The sequence below is a fragment of the Rhamphochromis sp. 'chilingali' genome (genome assembly GCF_963969265.1).
Source record: "Rhamphochromis sp. 'chilingali' genome assembly, chromosome: 7".
Classification (NCBI taxonomy): Eukaryota; Metazoa; Chordata; class Actinopteri; order Cichliformes; family Cichlidae; genus Rhamphochromis; species Rhamphochromis sp. 'chilingali'.
Window position 1 is genome coordinate 36,565,135 of NC_137934.1, and position 24,552 is coordinate 36,589,686.

Below are 24,552 nucleotides of genomic sequence, written 5' to 3' on the forward strand. Positions count from 1 at the left end.
AGAGTTTGCCATAAACAACATGAAAGCATGGATCTGTCTCCTGCTGCTGTAATGTGTAACGTGTGGGAGATACTTTGTTGGCACACTTTGCCAACTGAAGTTTTGTTCTAACGCAGCGGTCCCCAACCCCGGGCCTCGGACCGGTACCGGTCCGTGAGTCGTTTGGTACCGGGCCGCGAGAGTTGACGCTCAGGTGAGAAATGTATGGTTTTCAGGGTTTTTATCGGTTTTCAGCGTCATTTTGTTATCGTTTTTATCGTTAACTCGGTTTTCCTGGGTCTTTTCACGTGTGTTATGAATAAATCTTCTTTTTTTCGGTACCGGTACTAGTTTTATTTTGTTGTATTTATCAGCGACACCTTAAAGGCCGGTCCGTGAAAATATTGTCGGGCATAAACCGGTCCGTGGCGCAAAAAAGGTTGGGGACCACTGTTCTAACGTGCACTAACCAGTGTCACAGTCACCAGATCCCAATTTAATAGAGCACTTTTGGGATGTTACACGGGAGAGTCGCACCATGAACGTGTAACTGATAGATCTGCAGCAACTCTGTAATGCTGTCACACCAAAATCTGCCAGCAATATTTCCAACACCTTGCTGAATCCATCCCACAAAGGCTTAGATTTCTATGCCTGCTGTTAAAACTCACGACACTAAGATTTAATGTGTATTTGTGTAATATTTATTCCTTTTGGGGGGAAAGTAGTTAATGCAAGGCAGTAAAATAATACAATGGATAATAAATGCATGGCAAATAAAGGCGACAGTAAACTGCAGCTTCCTCAAACTTGGCCACCACCACAGGAACGCCCAAATGATAAGTCCGTTCCAGGTCCTGCTCGCTTTAAAAGCAGTGAATTGCACTGAACTGGCAGCGTGAAGCTGTTTTTCTCCAACAATGTGGTCAGCCAGAATGTAAACAACGACTCCCTGTCATTAAACCTGTATTTATCCTAAACACTGCCCAAACATAAAATTGGACACTCATTATAAATGGCTAAGACTACAACGCCTGTTTCAGGTGGAAAAACTGGTAAAAGACTGACTGAGCGACTCCACTCAGACCGTCACTTTCTGAGCTCTGGGCTGTTTAAGTGTATCCTCAAATCAAATGAGGTAATTGGGAGAAGAAGGAGCCCCCAGCAGCGGTGGGTGTAACACGACGCTTAAAGAGTTGCTATCATCACATGGCAGATGGAAATTTCCATTCAGTGTCCTTGCTTGTTAAATGGGAAGGGTCTGAAGCGCTCGTTTCCAGTAGTCCGCTTCCTCCTGCGCCGCTCTTACACAGTAGGTAAGACCCCGACATTTCCATTAACATCTGCTCTTTACTTTAAGTTTTTTTTTTTTTCCATCCTTCTTGTGATTAGCTGCCTAATCATTACCCTCCCTTTCTGATACTCTGGAAGCGGGCAGTTTGACTCGGAGGGCTTCCCCCCGCCTGGTAAGCAGTGTGGTGAGGTTTAATGACTAAAATTAGAACATGTAAGTCAAATCATAAATAATAATAATGACAGAGAGCTCACTTGTGCGCGGGTTTATTTGGGTTTGCATGCATGCTTATTCGTTTGTTTGTTTTTTGTTTGTTTTTATCGGGTTTCTTTCTACAGTAAAGCGTGTCTTTAGATAAGGAGCGTCTGTGTGCGGAGGCTTCCTGCAGGGTGGTGCCTGAAGTCAATAAACAGCGCCAAACGTGTCTTTATTTATAAGAGAAAATTGCGCTTTTTTCTTTCTTTTTTTTTTTTTGGTGTGAGCATTTATTGTCTTAACAAAAGGGTTTCTCGAGCCACCAGTTGATCGCATGCAGCAAACGTGGATTTTGCGTGGAGCTTGTGTGTGTTTTGCATGCTTTTCCGCGTTCACTGAAACCGCAGGAAAAAAGCTACACAAAGGCGGCTAATAACGTTTCCAATTTTCATCTCGCTTTTTATTTAACATTTCCCTGCTTTTTTTCACTTTCCATAGTTTCTGTGACTCATAAAGTCTCTCTGTATATAATACAATTCCAGTAATGATTTTTGAAGCGGTGAGCAGCTGGAGAAGATGCTTAAAGAAAGAAAGGATCGTGGTTTATGTAACAGCGGAGCGAGGCACGCGGAGCGTGGCTTGAGGAAGCCCTCTGAGGACTAATAGATATGTTACGACTGCAATCACAAGCTCATACTGTCCCCATGCTTTGATGGAGATGCTTATATGGTTAATCTCAGTTTATTTTGACGAGATTTCATGTCCACGCTTTTTGTTTTTTTTTTCTTTTTCTTTGTCTGTCATGGTGTGCCCCTCAGTTACCACCTGGAAGATCATTTTTTTTGACTGTGGGCATCATAATAGATTACAGATTGTAAAGAGTGAGGTTTTTATAATGGGATGCTTTTCACTTTCCACTTTACTCTCTTGAGCGTCTTTTGGTTTGAAATTGGAGAACACTGGTCTTAGTGGCAGACAGCCAGGTGACAGCACAGGACTGAAAACAAAGACTTAGATTGAGCCTGGAGAATCTGCAGGCTTGGGCGTATTCAAGTGGTGACTTAAGGTTCTGTCACTGCCATTCTGGAAGCTAAAAATACCCAGTTGCTACTCAGTGACCGTACACTTTCAAACCAAGGCCTAGATTTTTCTTTTCAACCTACTTGCATAATAGAGGTCTGAGTATGACTCCACCTACATGGATATTTAAGTTTCTAGATGTGGGCGTGTTTTCTTTGAGGAATGTGGTGGTGGCAGTGGTACACACTCGTGTCGTAAAGACTGTGTGGAGACATAATGGCTATCAGTTATTGAAGAGAAGTTATTACCTTGCTGCAGCTTTAATAATTACTACAGAGTAAATGTGTAACCTAAGTTTATAAGAAATTTGAAATGACCCATTGCCTCAATGGCAGTGGGTCATTCCAGCTCTTGAGCAGAAGTGCACTTTAATGAAGTTTGACAACTTCCTAAACTGTAATTTTTTTAAAGAGTATGGTCAGAGTCAAAGGATTGTAGAAGCATAACATAAGCGTGTTTCCAGCTTGGAAAAGGTTTTGTGGATCACGTACCAACTGAGCAGTTTCCAAATATTTCACCAGCTGCACGCTGGTTAAACTAACCTCCATGTTTAATATCCGTGCAGTGCCTTTCAGTCTTACACCAGCTGACTGTAAAGGTCTCTGTGAAAGCAGCCATTACAGTTATTTTAACTGCTTTTCCAAGATAAAGGTGGGAAGGAAATTCCTGCACATGTTAGAGCTTGGAGCTCGTGAAGCCTTACTCCTCACTGACCCCATGGATACCTGAATGACACATGTAGGTCAGATCCTGCTGCGCAGCTGGGAGCTGAAATATTGCCTGCACTGGCTGATCTAACTTGGAGTATGAGCAAATGATCCACAAGCCAGATGCCGTGTCAGTTTCAAAGGAATGGATATCATACAAAGATGCATTGAGCCAGTGCCACAAAGCACAGAAGCAACTGGCAGTTTTCCAGAATGCTGTCGGCACATTCAATGCGAATGTGAAAAGGTAAATACACTGTATAATGTGTGAACTGAATGATTGCATAATTCACAAACCTGGGCTGTTCACTGAGGTAACCACCTGCCTGTATGCAGTAATCCAGCTTTTTTCTAATGTAAAACTTAGCAGAACCTTGGAAGGAATTTACCCCTTTTCTTTTTCTCGCCAACAGGGTGGTCAGGGGTCAGCTGCAGGGGTTCAGTGTCCTCTAAGCACTGTGGGATGTTTGCCAACACAACTGCTTGAGCACTTTAAAAACTCCTGTGGAGGGAATAAGGTGTGATTCCTGATTAGGTTTTTTTGTTTTGTTTTTTTGTAGTTTCCTCAGTTGACTGATTGTGGTACACCTGGGGTAAATGTCAAGGAGAAAACCACAAAAGGAAAAGAAGGCAAAGAGAGGGAGTGATAGAAACTCGTAAACTATTTTTTTCAGCTAGCAAGCATATCAGGTGTCAGTCACATAGCCCTGGAGACCTGTCGACCCATGTATTTCCCGACCGTTTGACAAGTGATTGCTGGAGTTTGCTAGCTTTCACCAGGTGAAACAGGTCATAAAAAGAGTACTGCTTCAAAAACCTCCTTAATTGTTATCCATAGTTGCACACGTCTTTGCAACGCAATTTCATGGTAGTGACAGTGCAACCACTTGCTAAGCATTCGCAGAATACACAGCAGGACAGGTGACTGCCAGCTCTCAAGGCCTGTGTGAATGGGGCAAGTGATATCACATTGACTGCTCTCAACCACTCGCAACTTGTTGGGGAATGTACATTTTCCCCTCATGATCAGTGGTTTCCTTGCAGTTAACAACCTGGCTATAGGCCTGTGTGACTGGGGGCTTAGCTAGGCTATCTGTCTCCCCATGCTTACTCTGCCTTCATATTTGTCCTGCAGACTTGAGAGTTTTAGAATATTCTCATCTAAAACCTCTGAAGAAAGGACAATATACAGACTTCCCAAGATACTTCTGCCTTTCCTAAAAATGTAGCATTTATAATTTACCCAGAGTAACTCTGAGTTTACCTAATGTTAGCAAGTCCCTGCAAAGGTAAACACGAGTTTCATGTAGGCAACACTGTGCATGAGAGAGGTAATATATTTAAATATTTTCTTCTTTTATCTGTCTGCCAGGAATCAGAACTATGAGTCAGTGCCTTAGCAAGAGATTAGTGCAGAGCACTTGATATGATTGTAGCTCTAAATATCCCACATAGCACCTCTGAATAATCAGAGAACACCGGGTTGATGGTTACTAAAATATTCTCCATTTTTCTTCTACAATTCCTTCCTTAGACCCAGTTAATGTAATTAAAGTGACCTGAATTCATGCTTGTGTAGTGTAAAGACTCTTTTTCTGTTTCTCCTAATTCAATATTGTATGCTTCAATTACACTTTATAAAGCTACTAGGGACAAAGGTGTCAGCTTTACATAAGCAGCCAGAGTAGTTCTGTGTTAAAGTGAACTTAAAATGCAGACTGTTATGTGGAAAGTTCTTACTATGGCGTGATGAAGATATCCAGAGTTCAAAATGGTGCCAACTAGAGAAACATGAAAAGAAGCAGGTTATTTTGTAAATGTGTTCTCCTACTGAGAGAACAGTCTGTCTCCTCTGTGCATCAGGTAGTGACGTCTTTATACAGGTGACCTAACAAAAGTTACTGGCTCCAAGCTCTCAAATTACACCCACGGGTTATTTTTCATGGTGGAAAAGACCACAGATGGAACTGGTTTTAGTCTTTTAGCTTAATTTTAATCAAACTGAAACTGAAGACACCGAGAACTGAGCCTTTGACGTAACAGGAAACAAAAACCCTTCTCTGGCCCATTAGCCCCTTCTGAAGTCATCATCCACACCTCCAGCTAGAGTCAAGGGTGAAACCTTGAGCTTGTGAAGAATTACACATTGTTACAAAACAAAATGCTGTCGTCACTATTAGCAGACATGAGCTGGCAAATCAATATTAACTGATAAGATGGACAGAGAGAGAAAGTCTCCAGGGTTCACAAACAGGTTTGGACACACCAGGTTTATTCCAAAAGGTCAATATGGTGTTTACTTTAGGTCTAAGGTCAAAGTTTTTTGTCAATATGGGCTTTTTTTTTGGTTGTTTTTTGTGTGTTACTTGTTTGATATTCGTCATAGAAATCTCCATCTTTATGTAACAGTTTCTTTTGAATAAATGAAACGATTCATTCCTTCACTTCCGACACTGCTGTCGCCTAACAGTGGACGCAAACTGGTATCTTAAATGTCACAGGCAATAAGGGCCGTTCCATATTATGTTAGAAATAGGTCACACCATGTGCGGTTTGGCTACGTCAAAAAGTGTTTGCAGTTGTTTTCAGTGGCCACATACGTCACAGTGATCGCATGAAATGACAGAGGTGCGTTCAAACCCCGTCTTCTTCTTTACCTTCACACATCTAGCCCGTCGCTGTGAAACGATAACGGGAAATGAACAGAAAATGTTGGAAAACAGTTGAGAGGAATTATCTAACCAGCTAACCTAGCACTTTGGATGTAGTATAAAGTTGCCCTTATTCAGGAGAGTCGTTGTATGTGATTATTTGTTCCAGACTAGAGGGAATACCTCAGGACTGAGGTTGAAAAAATAGTTACCAGCCACCACACCTTTTCTGGGAACACTCAGTCCTCTGTGCTTACTTTACCCTACAGAAGCAGAACATTAAAAATCAAACTTCTCTATGGAACATCAAAATCAAGAAATAGATTCCTAACCCTTCCATATGGTAGCAGTTTCAAACTAGATATGAATAGCATGAACGCAGCCTTCCAGGATAGTCTGTTCATATGCTCTCAACATGTGAAAACGTGATATTCGATTCCAGCGCAACAGCAAGGGAAATTTACAGAAGGGAGGAGGGAGTTGTCGTCCACATGTCACACATGATGATTCGTCCCAAATGCAAACAATGACAAACTGGATGATCTGAAGGAGCATGCGTGCCTCTGTCACACTCTCTCATATGTGGTTATAGTTCTTGCTGCAGGGACACAAGTGAATGTTAAGCCATCCACAGATGACACGCCTCACCAGTAGCTATGGTTAGGCTGTCATAATTCTTTGCAGATTCAGAACGCTTTGATTTCTGTCACTGTTCTTAGGCAGCAGAGGCAGATGGACTTCACTGGTTTAATGGACAGTTTGGTATTTTTTGCGCTCATGAAAAAGAACTTTTAGCTCCGTGAGCTTCAGCTGTCCTTATCTGTTATCAGTACATATTCAGACTGTTTACAAAACGAGTTGCAATCATAGCAAGATCTCTCGTTGGGGATTCCAGTCTTGGCTGTATGGCTCTTCACAGATAAGACTTTAGAGATAACACTTTATTGTTCATCCATCTATCATAGGGTTTCATGTTTTGGCAATTGTGAAATGACTGGAAAGTGTAAGCAAACCTAAGGTTAGCAAAACTGTTTTGTGCTTTAAAAGTTTCACGAGTTTTAGAAAGCAGGGATTGTCCGAGGTAGTAACACTGTTCTTCTAGGTCTTGGTGATATTTCTGGTTGGAATGTGGCGTTTGTTCATCGGGTGTCATCGTGTTACTTAGCAACCTCCGACCAATAGGTTAAAATGGCTAGTTTCTAGCATTTATGAATAGTAACACCTTATAAAAGTGTCATATGATACTGATTTTATAACAGTAACATCTAATTTAACAAATATTGAGTATACTCATTTTTGACATCTCCAAAGTGTGCCATATTAGTCCAGTGTTAGTATTAGTATTACATCATTTCACAGGGTAACTTAGTAAGTCAAGTTAACTGTACTTAGGAACCATATCAAAAGGTTGTCAGATAACTGTATGCATGTATTTTAGGCTACGTGATCTAATCCAGCTTTCAAAGTCACCTTTGTTTCAGCATTTTATGCATTTTTGTCTGGTGCATGTTGCTGATGTGCAGGTAAACCATAATTAAACGATAACTTAATGAAAATTAAGGTATGAAAATCTCCTTTCCTACATGGATGTTTATTTGATTGAGCAAAATCTTGCATTCTAATTTTTTATTATGCACTCAATGGAGGTGGTCAGTGTCTGACTGAGTGTAGTAGTTGAGCATTGATGCATGCATGCAGGTAAATAGAGTTTGCTGCATGTAAACATACAATGAGGCCCATATTTATGTCGATTTCTATAAACTATGTCTACCACCCTGTGGCCCTGTGACAGACTGGCGATCTGTCCAGGGTGTACCCTGCCTCACGCCTCTCTATGACACCATACAGTTTGTTATTTAATCTGTTACCCAGAATATTGCTTTACCTTCACCTAGTGGCAGGGTACCCAATTGCTTCTTAACAGGAAGTTTTGTGGCCGGTTGTAGCACAATTTTTAAAGCAAAGTGCATCATAAGAAGAACAGTTTGATTCTTAGTGACTCATTCTGTTGACCTGCAAACAACTAGCGGCCATTTCTGCTGACTGATAACTTTTTGTTCATTTTAATTGTTTAAAGCCCAAGAGAGGCTGGCAGGCTACTGGTGTCAGGTATGAACCAGCTGGTTCAACTTCTCCTTAACAGCTACCGTTGTACATCCAAACTGCCTCATTAAATTGAATTTGTGGTTTCAGGTGGAGGAATGTGGTTGCAATTTGCAGCTACTGTGACGTGTGTGACTTCTTTTTGACGTAAGCACGCCAGAACAACTTTGCACTAACTTTTAGAATGTTTACAAAAAAATGTTGAAAGTAACTTTAGTCATTTGAATTAAGCTTATATTTTTAATGTATGTGTTATTGAATATTTTTGAGATTATCGTGAAGGGATCTCCACAAATATAATTGCTAAGTATCATATGATGTACATAGCACTTACTTAGAAACACATGCTGACAGAGGACAACTAATGATTTACTTGCAAGTTGTTTGGTATTTGCACCCAGTCACATCGAGTTGAGAGGTTTGGGCTTCACTAACAATAAAGATATACAGAGAAGTTAAAGTTGATGGTGCCAACGATGTTTTGGTCAAAATGGGAGGTTAATAAACCCTCGATCCATGATGGAAACGTCCCTCGTGGCCTCTTGTCAGCCACCTGATTTCAACATACTTTGTTATTCTCCCGCTACAGACATGCAGTTAAAGCGGGAGAGTAACAACGTGTACTCTCTAATCTGGAAGAACCACATGATTACCTCAGCTCTTATTTAGGCAATCACTTTAGCAAACTTTAAGAATAGCCAGAGTGTGGTGGCAAACACCAGCAGTAGGTGGGCTCTGCCAGTTAAATGACAAAGTGTTCCCAAAACATTGACTGGGGACATGCTAATGGCTCAAAATGTGGGTAGAGATATCAGCGTGAGCAATGATCAACCTTTACTGAACCCAGTGAGAAGAGAACTGAGAACATGAACTCTTACACCCTGTTCTGTACAAACCTATCAGTAAATAAGTGAAGTTTCAATTCCAGGATTGAAACTTATTATTATTACTCAAAAAAACACCTAAAAGAAAGAAGAATCGGAAGATTCAAAAAAGGATAAATATCTGTATTTGTAGATGCTTGTAGCAACTTTGCAATATTTTCAGCCACATATTTCTTACTAAAAACCTTCATTTTAAATGAGCAAAGTTGGTGGACTGGTCCTTTGGGTTTATGTTTTTTTAGTTGTAGGCTGGAACTGAGGCAGATACAGATCATTGAATGGATTGGCTGAAGCCAGCACGTGTCTTTGCCTCCGACGGATACTTCAAGTCTTTGTTTTGTTTGCAGTGCTAATCATGTGACCTCAAACTCTGACCTCAGACACTTTGGTTGGTAGTTGCTTTTCAGCTCGGCTCAGAAGTTTCTTTCCCAACCCCCGAATCTCGGGGTTGATGCTTAGTCACAGGTGATTAGCCGAGCATGTGTGTGAAGACACCCCCCCCCCCCCCCCCACACACACACACACACACACACACACACACACACAGTTTAGCTTTCACAGAAATTGTCTCTCCTGTGCATTTTTCTGCTTCATCATTTTTCTTCTTTGTGTCAAACTTTTGGGATGAATTTGATTTTACTTGCATTTAAAGTGAAATTATTATTACTGCTTTCTTGCTCTGGTACATTTTGAAGTTTCTCACATGATCTCACACACACATTGCTCAAGATTTGTCAGGTTGTGCTCGCCTTGCTAACTACTAGACGAGTGGTAGTGAAACGTGAAAAAGTGCAACAGAGATGGTAAAAAGTTGAGACGATAAGAGATAAAGTTGTGCAGAGCTGCAGGTGACATATTTCAAAAGCAAACTGTCCCCGTTTCCCATTTTAGGTTATACTTTTCACAGTTTCACTACAAACTGGACAGCAGCTAGTCCTTATTTGCAGCCAAGTATGCGGACTAATAATGGCTCGTGTGGGCTCAAGTAAATTTTCTGATTTTATTTAAACATTAAAACACAGTAAAGTATCGTATAAACGAAGACTTTGTAGCAGTTCAGCATTTGGAGTCTATATTTAAAACATATCTTTTCATGTTCAGCATTTACAAGCTCAGTGCCCGATGTTCTGAGGAAGAAAATAGTGTCTTTTTACCTTAAGTGATTTGTACATGTGTGTGTTTTCTTCTATTTGAACTGCATTACAAAGTAAAAAAAAACCCATCTCTGACACAAACATGACCTTGGGCACGCCGACATCCAGACAGTGAGCCATCTGATTGGTCAGCCTGTGGCACGGCCTACTACTGAAAACACTGACAGTCGCCTACAGTATGTCTGTGTCTGGGCATCTGTGTGCCTGCTGCATGTGCAAGCAATTTTGTGTGTGTGTGTGTGTGTGTGTGTGTGTGTGTGTGTGTGTGTGTGTGTGTGTGTCAGAGACCAGTCCAGACAGCAGTTTTCTGTAACCTAAATCATACAGACCACCTGTGTTTGATCTGTATGATTTAGGTCCATTTATAAGTGGTCATGTGTCCTCTCATGTGGTCGTGTCTTGAAGCTGCTGAGGGTATTTAGGAGTTGGTGCACGCTGGTATCTTCAGTCCGATGCCGATGATCAAACTGGCCACGTTACAGTGTAGCTCTATCCGTCCTTCAGTGAGTGTATATAGTTTATTCTCCGTGTGCTCTCCTCGATTATATTTGTTGAGTCAGATGTGTATATACATGTATGCATACCAAGTGGGTGGTGTTGGTGGAGATTGGGAGTGAGCTATCAGGGTTACGACCCCGCTTATGACTGATCAAAAAAGGAGGAGTCTGAGCAAACTGCGCATCCTGATTGGCTGACAGAGGCCCTCCTTCCTCTCTTTTAAAAGCTTCCTGTCTTACCTGAGTCACAAAAGGGCCAGAGCACCTCACCCATCCACTCGTCTCTCTTCTGTCTGTTTTTCTTCAAATCTATTCATTCAAAAAGGGAGGACAAACAAGGAACCTTCCTAGAACCGCTTTAAGAAACCTTTCAGTAAGTGAGCTTGTTTGTTTAGGGGGATTTTTTTTCTTGAAAAAGTGAGCCATGCCATGCACAGCAGGTAGGACCTCTGTTGTGCAAATGTTGAGTGGGGGGTAAAACAGAAACACGTGTAATGTTTGCTTTCAAGGAATTTTCTGTGTAACACGTAGCAGTTTAAAGCATTGACTTCACTCACTTAGCTATAAAGGGGTGTGTTTGCTCGTGCCAAGACTTGTAGACCGTGGCTGATGCAACAGCTTGTGTGTACACTGAAGGCGAATGGTTTCAGACTAAATAGGTAAAGGGCTCTCATTCTAAATTTACAAATTACTGTATTTTTTTAAGCCTGGCTTCTTTTCCTTTTTTGCCAAACACTTTAGATAAGACCAATATCTTATCTTAACATGACTGCATACAGTCTATATCACTATAGCAGACATTCTATATATGAGAAGAAACTTAAAATGACTGCTGCTGTGTGATTTGCCTTGAAACATGTTGAAAGAACCAAGTCAAAATCTTTAAATGCATATTGTATGAACTGTGTGTTGTCTCTGGAGTCTTTAAAAATGTTTTGGCCTCAGGAGTGAGATAGATGGGTCGGGTTTGGAAAAGAAATGAACAAATTCCAGCAACCTATAAAGATTAATTTTACCGATGGTGGGAAGTACTTAATGTGGGTTTCTATAAGTAATGGTTGTATCAACACATCATTTTAACCCAGCTTGACAGGTTAATCCTCTTGGCTGCAGAGAGCGAACCCCAGTCTCCATTTCCCTCTAACAGCACGGCAGACAAGGACTTTGAGAGATTAGGTGTAGCGGCGTGTGTGATGTGGCTTTTAACGATGACACAGCCACCTAATCTCTGTTGGCTCAAAACTATTATGGCTTTACTTCACAGAAAGTACAACAACCTGTCAGTAACAATAAGTTTTTGTGAAAGAAGGTCTCAACTGCATCGGCCAGGACATTGAACACCCCTGGTAGTGTATCTAAAAGAGCTCAAGTTTTGACTGCAAACGCTTGTTTACACTTTGAAGTGGCTCAACCGCTTCCCTCTTTAAAAGCTGTTGCTTAAGTTGCAGGTCTTTGTATTTCTATCAGCTGTCCTTAAGACTGACCACTTGCGGATGGATGGTAGCTCAACTATGTTTTTACTGCTCCACTTGATCATCACCAGGTGGTTGTGGGAAGGTTTTTGTTCATCGTTGATGTTACAGTTGTTGTCGTATTGTGGCATTATCAGAAATTTGCATGAAAAACCCAATGATTGGTTTAAAACATAAGACCTTTTTAAACAGAGAGAAACACTGTTTGATTCAGTGCAAAGAAGCAAAGCTATCATTATGCATAAAGGTAATCAAGGTAGAATAAAGACCTGTCCATATCTAGTTAGTCATTACAGGAAGTGTTTGTGAACTAAAAATCACGAATGTGGGATACTGTTTGTCCGTGATTTAAACAGCCCAGTGCTGCTCCCAACAAAGGGAAAACCAATTCTGCAGGAGAGACCTACCTCGGCACTTGTGCAGGTGAAGCCAAAGGGAAGATATGCTTCACCATATTTTCTAGTCTTTGGCTTAGAATGAAGTTGGTTTGGAAACACATTCAGCGATGCTTCATCTCCTGCTTTGCGTTTCTGTAGGCGCCCGTGCTAGCAGTGTCCAAGCGTTTTGTTTTTTTCCCCCCTTTTCATCCCGTGCCCCCCCTGCCATGGCTCTGCGCCCCCCCTAGGGGGCGGGCCCCATACTTTGGGAAGGTCTGCATTAGTGTATGTTAAGTTCATGGCAGAAGAAAGAGCTGTGTGAATAGGTAAATGTGGTTTGCCGAGCTGTTCCTTTAACTTTACATTAACATATTTGTTCTTCTCAATGCATTACACCACATCATTACTGCTGCGAGTGCCGTGAAACAAAAGAGGATGTCAGAAGTGTCCTTTCTCATGGGTTCATCGGTGTCACGGCTCTGGCTGGTCCTGTACACGTTGCATTAGTTTTTCATTAGTGAGTCGCCCTTAGGCTCTTTTCTTCCAACTCAGTCAAAGAGCTCTTTGTGTGAGGGGGGAAACAGCACTGTAAATCACGTTGCTGCTATTTTCGTTTATAATCACGTTGTCTTCTTTCAGTGTGTTGAGCTCCTTCTTACATAACTTAAACACTACAGAAATTGAAGGCGGTGCCCCTAAGTGGAGTGTCATTTCTTTTCTTTGATGTTAAGGGTTAAGTTGTGTAAACCAGCTCATGCATTATCAAGGGCACAGCTGATGGTGGTCCGACGACCCCACGGACATGCTATATCCATGACCTAGTTTCACGTCACTGGAGCTGACTCGACTCCGCTCAGCAGTCATTATGTACGTCAGCACTTGGTTGTGATATCTTCCTAAAGAGACAAGAGATACAAATAACTTTAGTCATTAACACAACTAATTGAGCCTGTGTGAAATGTAAAAGGCAATAAAATTAACACAAAGTCACCCTTCCTGGTACAGGTGAAGCTGCGTAACAAGTGCCAAGGCACATATAATCTCTTAGGAAGCCCCTCAGTTCCAGGAAATGGTTTCCAGAGTAGAGGGCTCCATTTTTACCTTAAAGGATTTTTTTATTCTTGTGGGAGTGGTCTTCCCCCGGGGCTTTCTACAAGAAACCCTTTCTGCCATAAAGTACTTGGATAGTTAAAGGTTAAACATCATGGTTAACCATGTTTAAGTTGAAGTTTGCCTTCAGGGCTTTCTGCCAAAAAGGCTTTCTGTGTGCCTTCCTCATCATGGCCAAAAACCTGATAAGGGCAGATAATAAAACCACTGACAGCCCCTGTAATCAGTTATTCCAGTTCTTGGAACAGTTTAAGACCAGCAAAAAAAGGAAAGCAACATATAAACAGACAAAAAGCCAATTCTGTTACTGAAACTTTGTCTTGTTTTTCCTTTATTGTTTCAGGACTTTTCTCAACGGTAACAAGATATAGCTGAGGTGATTGACAAGGTTCTTGTATCCTGTGCCAGTGAAGTCTAAACCCTGAAAATCCTAGAAAGGTACATTTCTCTGCCTCTGGTCCTCCTCTCTGTACCACTATGCCGGGAATTGTGGAACGCATGGAACTGAGGAAAGTCTCCACAGTGGCTGACGACGACAGCCTTGATGAACAACTCACAGAGCCCACCGACTGTGAGAAGGCCACCATGAGCAGGTCAGTGACTGTGATGTCTTTCTTAATATCAGTAGACTAGAGAAGGCTGGATTTTTGTGGGCAAGCCTCTGGTTATGGCAATCTAATCACAAGCGGATCTTTGAACTCCTGCTTTACCATGATTGGGTATAAATTGGTGTGCATTGGTGCGTCAGAATAAATGACAGAAGTTGTAAATTGGTGTCAAATAATCAGCGTAGACAGCTTCTTCTCTGCTCGTTGCACAGAAAGGTGATTAAATCATAAATCGTAACACGGTAATGTTTTCAATGAATGACTCTCTGTGTTTGCATCACTTCAGGACACCTGCTTGGGATGTTTGATCTGTTTCTAAGAATAAATTGCATATGTTTTAGTCTGAAGCAGCACAGTGAATCTTTTTACACATAGCTTCCATATATAGTTGAGACGTGGACACACAAATGACCTCAGACAAGTGGCATAACCAGTTCAGCTTCTTTTCTGTTGCTTGTACTGGCACTTGCATATAGACATAAAGATTACATCTGTTAGCAGTTTGCTAAAAAAAAAGAAAAGTTAAACATAGCACAGAAAGTTGATATACATTTGAACTGAACCACTGTGTTTGTGTCCTAATGCATATCTTTTTCAATCCTATCAGTCAGTATAATGTGGATGATAATGACGATGGAGAAAGCAATGTGTTCCTGACAAATGGGATACCAAAGAGGCAGAAGTATGATAATAAATACTCTATATTACTAACACATGTCTATGGGAAGCTGGATTTTCAATCTCTCTGACAAATCTTTCACCAACAGCACCAAAGCCTTTGGTTTGCTGCACATTGACAGTGTAAACTTAAAGCTAACACTAATGAAATAAATAAAAGTCTTTGTCTGGTGAAGGTTGGTGTGTTTGAGGACAACCGCTTGACAAAAGCTATAGACTCTACTTTATTTTCTTTTGCTTGCACTTAAGACTTGCAGTTAAACATAAACACTACAACAGCTATTGGCAGCTGGTTACAAAAAAGATGTGCCACAGTTGACGTATATTTGAACTGAACCATTAGCTACATTTGCATGTCCCAACGTATAACTTTCAATTCAATTCAATTTTATAGAAGACCCTACAATAATACATACAAACATTCTGTTGCTTTCTCTATTCTGCCAGTGAATATAACATGGATGATATGTTCCTTCCAAATGAGATACGAAGGAGGAAAAAGTATGATAATAAATAGTTTTTCCTTCTACTGGTGAATCTTTCACCACCAGCAGTACCAGGCTTTGGTTTGCTTGCACATAGCATCCACTAAGACTAGCAGACTTGGCAAACACTAATGAGTCATAGAATAAATATAAACATATTTTATTACTCATTTTAGGTTGGTTTATACAGATTATTACAGATTCTTGTCCATTCTTTTCTTTCTGGGCATAGGTTGGTGTCCAACTTCTTTTCTGTTGCTTCCACTGACACTTGCATTTTAACATAAAGACTACAGCTGATGGCAAGTGGTTAAAAGCAAATTGTGGGGCAGAAAGTTGATTCATATGTGACATTAACCATTAGCTGTGTTTGCATGTGCTAATATATATCTTTCTCAATCCTCACAGTCAATTTATGGATGATAATGAAGACGGAGAAGGACAAAGGTGATAATAAGAACTTTATAAAACTAGCACAGGACTATGGGAGGGTGGATTTTTCCTTGTGTCTGACAAATCTTTTACAGAAGGTTCAGATTCATGACAAATAACCAACATAGATAGTCCAGTACCTTTTCTGCTCCCTGCACTTGTGCTTGCACTTGCGAAGTTACTCCTCATTTGGCATGTCTATCTTTTGGCTTTAAGGCGGCAGATTAATTGCATGTAAATAATGTGTTTATCAGGGTGAGGCACACTGGTGGTTATTGAATTGGGAAGGTGTTTCAGTCCAGCTAGCTACTTTCTGCTGCTCCCTTGCCACAGCGGGTAGCTAGTTTTTAAAAAAAAACTGAGTTGTTAGAGTTGATGCGTTTTTAAGAACAAATGAAGAAAGGCATAGGTGTAAAGAGGTGCAGTTACAATTTTTACGTTTACATTTAAAACCCTGACACACACAAATGTCGTCAGATAACCAGCATAACCAGTCCAGCTTCTTTTCTGTTGCTTGCATTTACACTCGCACTTAAACGTAAAGACTACGGCTACAGATTTAGGTAGTTAACAGTAAATTGTAGCACATAAAGTTGATACAGAGACTGCATGTGCTAATGTATATCTTTTTCACAGTCAGTTTATGGATGACCATAGTCCTGGATGGAGGACTATGTGTTGGTAGATTGTTTTTCTTGTGTCTAACAAATCTTTTATAAGTGGCACCAATGTCTTTTTGTTTCCTGCACATTGTCAAGTCAAGGTACACTGAATGCTAACACTAATAATTTGCAAAAGAAAATCTACATATTTCATCACTCATTTGAACTTGGTTCTACTTCAGAGGAAGTCTCTGGGTTGAGAGCAGTGTAGATCGGTATAACCATATAAACAGTTGAGCATCTTATTGCTTGCACTCACGCTTGCACTTACGCACAAAGACTGCATTTGATGACAGGCGGTTACATCATAAAATATAGCACTGAAAGTTGATACACATTTGAAGTGAACCTCTCACTGTGTTTGTCCTAACGTGTATCTTTCTCAATGTTGACAGCCAATTTAATGGGGATGATAATGACGATGGAGAGAGCCACAGGTTTCTGTCAAACGGTATACCAAAGAAGAAGACATATGAAGAAGAATATGTAAGGATTTAGTCACATCAACTATGTATCTCCTTTTGACTCCCAATATAATCTGTTATATTATTTTTATATTTGGTTTTACTCACCATATAATGCATATGCACATGTCAACAATTCATCATCCTGTCTTCATAATTCAAGTAAATGAAAAGTATTAATTATACACACAGACGCACTTACTGTTCTACATCAATTTTTCATGTGTTCAGTTCACTGCTCATTATTTTAAATTAGACCACATGGCAGACCACAGTCTCTAAGTTGTTAGCAGTTATGAGATGCTGTAGGAGAGTGAGGTCAAAACCATAAGAATAGTGCAGAAGAACTGCAGCTTGTCTCCTAAAGCTTCTATCTGTCTGTAGGTGGCTTACTATGCCAAATGTTTAGCTCTTTCTTTTTCTAAAACAGGGCGCATATGATGCTAACATTAATGATTCATGTAGTAAATATCAATAGTTCATCACTCAACTGAAGGTAGTTTTACCTTAAAAAGCTCTTGTCTTTTCTTTTGACTTTGGGCAGCATCCTGGCCACGCCTCATTCGGCATGTCCGTCTTCAACTTGAGCAACGCCATTATGGGCAGCGGCATCCTGGGCCTGTCCTTTGCCATGGCAAACACTGGCATCATTCTCTTTACGTAAGTATGTTTGGACTAGCGGATATATAGTGCATTGTGTTACATGTTTGATAGAGATTAGGTGTTAATTTGGTTATAAATGCCAAAAACAATGATTGCTCCACAGGATATACTTTGAAAGATTATTAAATTTCAGTTCAACTTACTTATCAAATTACAAAATGACAACAACAATAACCTCAATGCACTTTATATTGTAAGGTAAAGACCCTAAAATAAAGCAGAGAAACCCCCAACAATCAGACCACCTCCTATGTGCAAGACCCTGGCAACAGTGGAAAGTAAAAACTCCCTTTTAACAGAAAGAAACCTTCGGCAGAACCAGTCTCAGAGAGGGGCAACCATGTGCCACGACCAGTTTAGATCGAGGGGAGGGAGACAGCACAAAATACATGGATTAATAATAACTAATGCAATTATAAGCTGAAGCTTGTTAGAGCTCCCTGTCAGTGTCACCCCTCCTTACAGTCCTGAAAAGAGACCTAAAATAAACACCGGTTAGCATTGCATTGTTCTCCACAGATTAATTCATGTCTTCTTAGAATTTATTGTAGTGGAGTTTAAGATGACAGAATTATGGGTTGGGCAGGAAAGACAAAGATTTTCTGCTGCGTCACTAGGTGGAGTGTTTAGTGTGTGTACTAACTAACTTATACCAAATGATGGCAGAAAGTTCTTTTCACTTTTTGTTAGAAAAGGTGACAATCGCGTGTTACCACAACAACCATGACAATTCAGCATTTTGGAATCTTTTGTATGGTATAATAGTGTGATAATTATGGTACAGCTAAGGCTGAAGGGAATGTCACTAATTTGTTTGGAAATCAGAGTGTCTGATTATTAATTGTTGCACTGACAAAGTAAAAATGATTTTTATGACTCTTTTAGATATAGACTGTGGTCACGTACCACTCGGATTAGGGGGCACCTGTTCCCCACGGGGACATCTGAGCTTCAGTGGTCAGTTCCCTCACCAATCTGGTCCCATGCATATGCATTATTGGACTGTGGATGACTTCCATTATCCAACACCCCCTAAATGCCCCCAGTGTACCCACCGCAACTCCCTCTGTCATCCACTGTCCACGCACATGGCTGCAGTCCAGAGCCTAAAAATGAGAACTAGCTGGGGGTGTGAAATAACTACAGGAAGCTGTACAACTTTGTCCCTCTTCCGTCATAATCTCACTGCTGACACACAGTATGGTATTTGAAGAATGCAGCAATGGATGTATTTGTAGCATTTACGTGACACAGACATTAGTCATGCTACAACCATGCCAAAGTCATTTTGAAAGGACAGAATCCCCCCCCACCGAACACAAACATGAGCCAGAGCAGCTTCAAATGTCATTACGTTTTTTTTAACAGCAAGGGGTAGATACTCAGTTACACAGTACCAGTTTTTCATACTTCTACACCTCTCTCTCTCTCTCGCTGCGCAGAGTCCTCCTCATCGCTATAGCCATTCTCTCCTTATACTCTGTACACCTGCTCCTTGTGACTGCTAAGGAAGGAGGTTGGTATTTGCTCTTTAGACCTTTAAACATTTTTAAATGTTACGACGTTAAATGTTATGACTGCTGATTAAGGGATTACAAGTGTATGTTTCCACAGATGATAACATTTTATATACAGTATTTAATTGGGAGGTTACTGTAGGTCACAGGGAGGAGTATGACGCATGAGAAAATGCTCGGACAAGTGATTGTAACAGCACAAAAAAGTAATTGCTGTTATGCCAACTTTCGTTGGAAATCTCCACACCCTTACCTAAAGGCATTTGAAGAAATGAGAATGAAGTAGTTATTGCAAAGATAACTTTTTTTTTTTTACAAAGAAGGGGCTAAGTAAGAATTGCAAAAGAGACTGTGTAACATACACCTGATTGTCTAGTTAAGGCTGGTATCCTTAGTCACTCTCTCTGTTCTGGCAGGATCCCTCATCTATGAGAAGCTTGGAGAGAGGGCATTTGGCTGGCCCGGAAAAATGGCTGCATTTGGATCAATAATCATGCAGAACATTGGAGGTAGGCCCTAAATCAGTGTATTTCAATGAAACATATGTGTTTTTAATTGCATTACTGGAGCTACAATAATATCTGTAATGTGCACCTCTAAAGAAGTATTTGTAGTTTGCATGAAACCTGAAGTTGCCCTTGTTGTCCTCTTGCAGCGATGTCCAGCTACCTCTTTATAGTGAAGTATGAGTTGCCAGAAGTGATCCGCGCATTCCTGCACTTAGAAGAAAACTCTGGGTGAGAATGGGCTCCTCTAAAGATGAAGCAAACTAATGTTCGTGTGCCATCTCTTGTGGTCTAACCTTGTGTTGTGTTTGCAGTGAATGGTACCTAAATGGAAATTACCTGGTGCTGTTTGTGTCCGTCGGAATCATTCTGCCTTTATCCCTCCTCAAAAATCTGGGTAGGAACACAAGTGAAAACCGTCATATTTTCTCCTTCACATGTTTTGTAAACTTTATCCACTTGCTCCCACCACAGACTGACTTCCAGTTTCACTAAAGTTTCTAAAGTTCGCTTCCTGCTATGTCTCGCCAAATTCCTCAGTGCCTCCATGTTCTTGCAGCTGTCTGTAAAACATACAGACAGCTGTATAAAGCAGCAGACGGGATAAATTCTTTATGTTAGAACTGAATTTGTTGATGATGATGATGGTGGGGTTTTTTGCATCTGTCACTATTTAAATTTGTTTCTGCTCAGATCACACTTGGTTGGTGCGTTTCTTTAATAGGGCTGACAAGCAAGAGTGACACATATAATAGAAAAGGCATCAAAATGCATTAAAAACAGCTATCTAGGTTCAGAGTAAGAAAGGAACTCACTTTTTGTTTTCTCGTTTCTTTTTTAGGCTACCTGGGCTACACCAGTGGTTTTTCCCTCTCTTGCATGGTTTTCTTCCTAGGTGTGGTAAGTTGAGTGTGAGCAATCGTAATATGTGCTAATAATAATGTGATTAAGAATTGTATGTCAAGAGATCAGTATGAACATAAACCATCTGTACGTAGGTGTTTGTCACTTGGGGTATGTTAGCATCTTTCAGCTAATAGTTTCTGTGTTACGGCCTGTTGCCAGTTACTCAGATTTCCGATTTGCCAGTGTCAGGACTACTAACGGAGGAAGTAGATTTTTCTTTCTTTTCATATTTACTTTCCCAGGTCAACACTCAACTTGTTGCCTAAAAGAACAAAAGTGGTAGGGAAAAGGGTCAAATAATTTTTTTGTTACCACGTTTTAATAAATTTTAGTTGCAACTTCTTATTCTTGAAGAAGGTGCAACTAAAACCTAAGATACAGCCTCACACCTCAACTAAGCAGTAAAACAACCGTCCTTAAATTATTTGTTTTAACCCTTCAGTATGGTTGACGCTATAATGGTATCTTTTGGCATTTTCTTGCTAGGTAGTATGACAAAATTACACTAAATGCAAATTACAAAGATGACATTTTTTAACAATATTAAACTCTTGATTCACTGTCACTCCTCACGTGCACCTTCTTTGGTAAAGGAGCCTGCTTCAGTGAACAGTCTTGATAAACCCAGCATGTGCTACCTCCGCAGCATCAAAAAACAGATAATTTTAGCTGCTAACTGGAGAACTCAGTCAATTATTTAGCAACTAAGTTGCCAGTTTATTTTTCTATGGAGTTGAAGGAAACTAGAAAAGAGCTAAAAGGAGTTTGAAATCACTAAGTTGCTGAGATGCTAATGTTGCTCCGTATCTTTTGGATGTCGTAATAAAAACTGTTAGCTAGTACGTTAGCATACAATATGTGACAATTCTACTTTGAAGAGCACAGTCAGACTTCATGTCAATCTTTTTCAGATAATATACAAAAAAACCCAGCTACCCTGCCCTCTGCCTTTCCTCCATGGCCACTCATCCAATCTCAGCATAAATGGCTCGGACATGCCAGGGCTCTACGCCTTGCAAAACAAGTCTATACAGATGGATTTCTCCCACGCTGACATTTCCCCAGCAATCATTGGCAGCCACGATACCCAGCACTCCACGGGAATACACTCTGAACCTCACTCAGACGTTGAGGAGATGTGCACGCCGAAATACTTTGTCTTCAACTCACAGGTTAGTTCGTTGTACTGGTGCAGAACCTTTGATTGCCTTCACAGTCCATTGCTTATTTGTTATTTTAAGAGGTTTTAGCTTCTGAAATGGAGAACTGTTGGGTTTGTCATTGTACATGTGCAAATATTCACCATTGATCAGTTCCCAATTAATTAGACACTCCAAGACTTTAGTAAAGTTGAAGATAATCTTGTTGCTGGGGTAAAGTCTTGAAAACATGTACACAATGTATCATGGGGCTGTAGGGGTGGAATAGACAAGACACCAGTATGCCAAGCCAAGACATGTTTGACATCTTTGGTGCTGTGTTTTCGGCCTTTGAGTGACAAATGTTTTGTTTAATCTGTGGGCAAATATAATCATAAATCAGGGTACACATTTTAAATGTGGCATTATACTTCATAAAAGCGAGTTAATCCAAATCCAAACTTTGTGTAATAACAGCTCTTACAAATAAAATTTCACGATGATACCTTTCACATAATTTAAGTAGAAAAATGAGACCGTTCAAAAGTAGCAGCTGGTAGAAGTAAAGGTCATTGTATTGTCTGCATGTCATGCTTTGATTGGAGACAAAGAAAGGAAACATATTCCGTGTCTTTTTATGCATACCAGTTTTTATGACCTGAGCAGACAGCAGTGCAGCACTGCTGTGTTCAACTGTCCAGTGCATCAGAAGTCTTAAATGCTGAGGAAAAGGTTTTTTAGTGCTCTCCCTCCTCTCTTTTCTCCTGAGGCTATATCAGCAGGCATTTCTGTTTTACAGCTACTTTACCCAGTAGAAGAATACTTCTCATATATATTACATCATGTTAATGGCTCGTTTCCGTACTTTTTTCATCCTTCCTTAGACTGCGTACACTGTTCCCATCCTGGCCTTTGCTTTCGTCTGCCATCCTGAGGTGCTGCCTATCTATAGCGAGCTTAAAGAGTAAGTATGTTACTTACATTTACATCATCACATCCTGAAAAACCATCAAACATCTTATACATACATTTAAATCATCATATGCTGACCCGTTGCAATGACGTCTTCCAAGAGAGAGGAAGCGAAGAAACAGTTAGTTCTCGATATTCTTGATGTGTTCAAAGCAAAAAAAAAAAGTTGATTAGTAATTCTGACATGGCAAAAATTGTGGTGTCTATGTGGGGTACTCCTAATGTGGATTAGTGGATGCCTCCTAGTAGTGGACCTCTGCCAGAGCTGGTATTGTTTACATTCATCTGGTTTCAGATACCTCCTCGTGCACTGCTGTCAGGGACTTTAACATGGATTTCTAATTAGCATTTTTCAGTAATACTGTCATTTGGGAAGTGCTAGTTGTGAGCTAGCTCCCAGCTACCGCCTCCACCTTATTCGAGGAAACACCAGGGCATTCTGAGGCCAGTCAAGAGATATAATCTCCCGAGGACACACTAGAGAGAAATAGGGGCCTCCTTCCAATAGGAAATGCCTGGAACTCCTCACATATGAGGTGTCCGGGAGGCGTACTCGTCACTTTCCCGAACAACCTCAACTGGCACCCAATCGCTAAGGGGGAGGCAAGTCCTTTGGAGAAAAGTCATTTCTGCCACTTGTGTCTACAATCTTGTTCTGTCGGTCACTACCTAATTTTAACAGACCACCTCCTGCAGAAGTGGCGTGATAATGGTGTTACTTCTGCAGGAAGTGGTTTGTTTTCGACACTTCCTTTTGTGTTCACCCTTTTGTCCAATCCTTATATTTCGATCGTGAAGTCACCTCTCTAAAAGTCTGTGTGTTTGCCATCTACAGTCGGAGCCGGAAGAAAATGCAGAATGTCTCTAACCTGTCCATCCTGGCGATGCTCATCATGTACATGCTGTCGGCACTTTTTGGCTACCTCACCTTTTATGGTATAAGCAACAGTTTAACCAACAGAAAAAAACGATTGGTTTTTGTTTGTTTTGTTCTGCCATTCCGTTCTTTTGTCCTGCTAGAATTCCTATTTTTCCATTTCTTCAGTCTCAGTATTTCTCACGGACTGCTCTTTTATCCCTCTGCATCACAGACAACGTGGAGGCAGAATTGCTGCACACTTTCACTAAAGTGTACAAGTTTGACACGATGCTGCTGCTGGTGCGTTTGGCTGTCCTCACTGCTGTCACTCTTACTGTCCCCATCGTGCTTTTCCCTGTAAGTACAACCTGCATAAACACACAGTCTGTCTCTGTCTTGTCTTCTGGAAGCCGAAAAAGTTGCCTTTATGGTAAAATATCATGCCTAGAGCTTATTTCTAACCTCTTTCATCACTCGCCTTCATCATTTGGAGCCTCGTTTAGGCAGCAGTTTAATTTGATTTACGTCAGAGCACACGAGCACAAACACCACGCCTGTAAATGTTGAACATTGCTGCCACTCTCTGTCAGTCTGCTTACAGACTGTGTTTTGTATTCACTGCAGTCATTCAGAATGTTTTGGGGGGTTTTTTTTGTCATTTTCTGGACACAGCTGCTTTTTCCCGGCGTTGGTAAAAAAGAACACACTGTTCAGTTTGGAGCTCCATCTTGTGCCGTCACCTCAAAGCTCAAATGCACAGACGAAGGCTCTTTAAAAAAACAAAACTTTTTTATCACATTAAGGCATACACACTGTAAGATTTCAGCAGTGAGGCCCGACTCTTTTTTACACCCGTTTATGTTGCTCTTTCTCTCAGCATGAAGTCAAAAGTCTGCATGTGTGTGATTTCCAGTCACCACAACTTCACAAGCCACATTCATTCACACGTACGCTTCCCCTCTTACTTGCCTGTCCATACATGGTCAAGGACTAATTTTAGCTTGACCTTTATCTGACTTGAGGAGAACAAGAATGGCTGCTAGACAGAGGAAGTTTCCTGACCCGTTTTGGCTTCCAGGCACTCACGCACACACACACACACACACACACACACACACACACACACACACACACACACACACACACACACATCTAAAC

At 40.8% G+C, this 24,552-nt stretch overlaps 1 protein-coding gene across 2 annotated transcripts in view; it reads left to right on the plus strand.

The window, feature by feature from the left end:
• Nucleotides 1-1,150: 1,150 nt before the first annotated feature.
• The window catches only part of slc38a4 (solute carrier family 38 member 4), a 31,697-nt gene continuing 8,295 nt past the window's right edge, over nucleotides 1,151-24,552 (plus strand). Inside the window, exons 1-15 of one of the 2 annotated variants that reach the window (XM_080887073.1) lie at nucleotides 1,151-1,295; nucleotides 13,847-14,096; nucleotides 14,719-14,793; nucleotides 15,683-15,721; nucleotides 16,764-16,854; nucleotides 17,377-17,492; nucleotides 18,938-19,011; nucleotides 19,429-19,521; nucleotides 19,668-19,749; nucleotides 19,833-19,915; nucleotides 20,360-20,418; nucleotides 21,336-21,596; nucleotides 22,448-22,527; nucleotides 23,371-23,471; nucleotides 23,627-23,751. In XM_080887073.1, the coding sequence (XP_080743199.1) occupies nucleotides 13,981-14,096; nucleotides 14,719-14,793; nucleotides 15,683-15,721; nucleotides 16,764-16,854; nucleotides 17,377-17,492; nucleotides 18,938-19,011; nucleotides 19,429-19,521; nucleotides 19,668-19,749; nucleotides 19,833-19,915; nucleotides 20,360-20,418; nucleotides 21,336-21,596; nucleotides 22,448-22,527; nucleotides 23,371-23,471; nucleotides 23,627-23,751 (1,395 nt within the window). In that variant the 5' untranslated portion in view covers nucleotides 1,151-1,295; nucleotides 13,847-13,980. The remainder of the gene's footprint in view (nucleotides 1,296-13,846; nucleotides 14,097-14,718; nucleotides 14,794-15,682; nucleotides 15,722-16,763; nucleotides 16,855-17,376; nucleotides 17,493-18,937; nucleotides 19,012-19,428; nucleotides 19,522-19,667; nucleotides 19,750-19,832; nucleotides 19,916-20,359; nucleotides 20,419-21,335; nucleotides 21,597-22,447; nucleotides 22,528-23,370; nucleotides 23,472-23,626; nucleotides 23,752-24,552) is intronic. The other variant, XM_080887074.1, reaches the window with a different exon arrangement.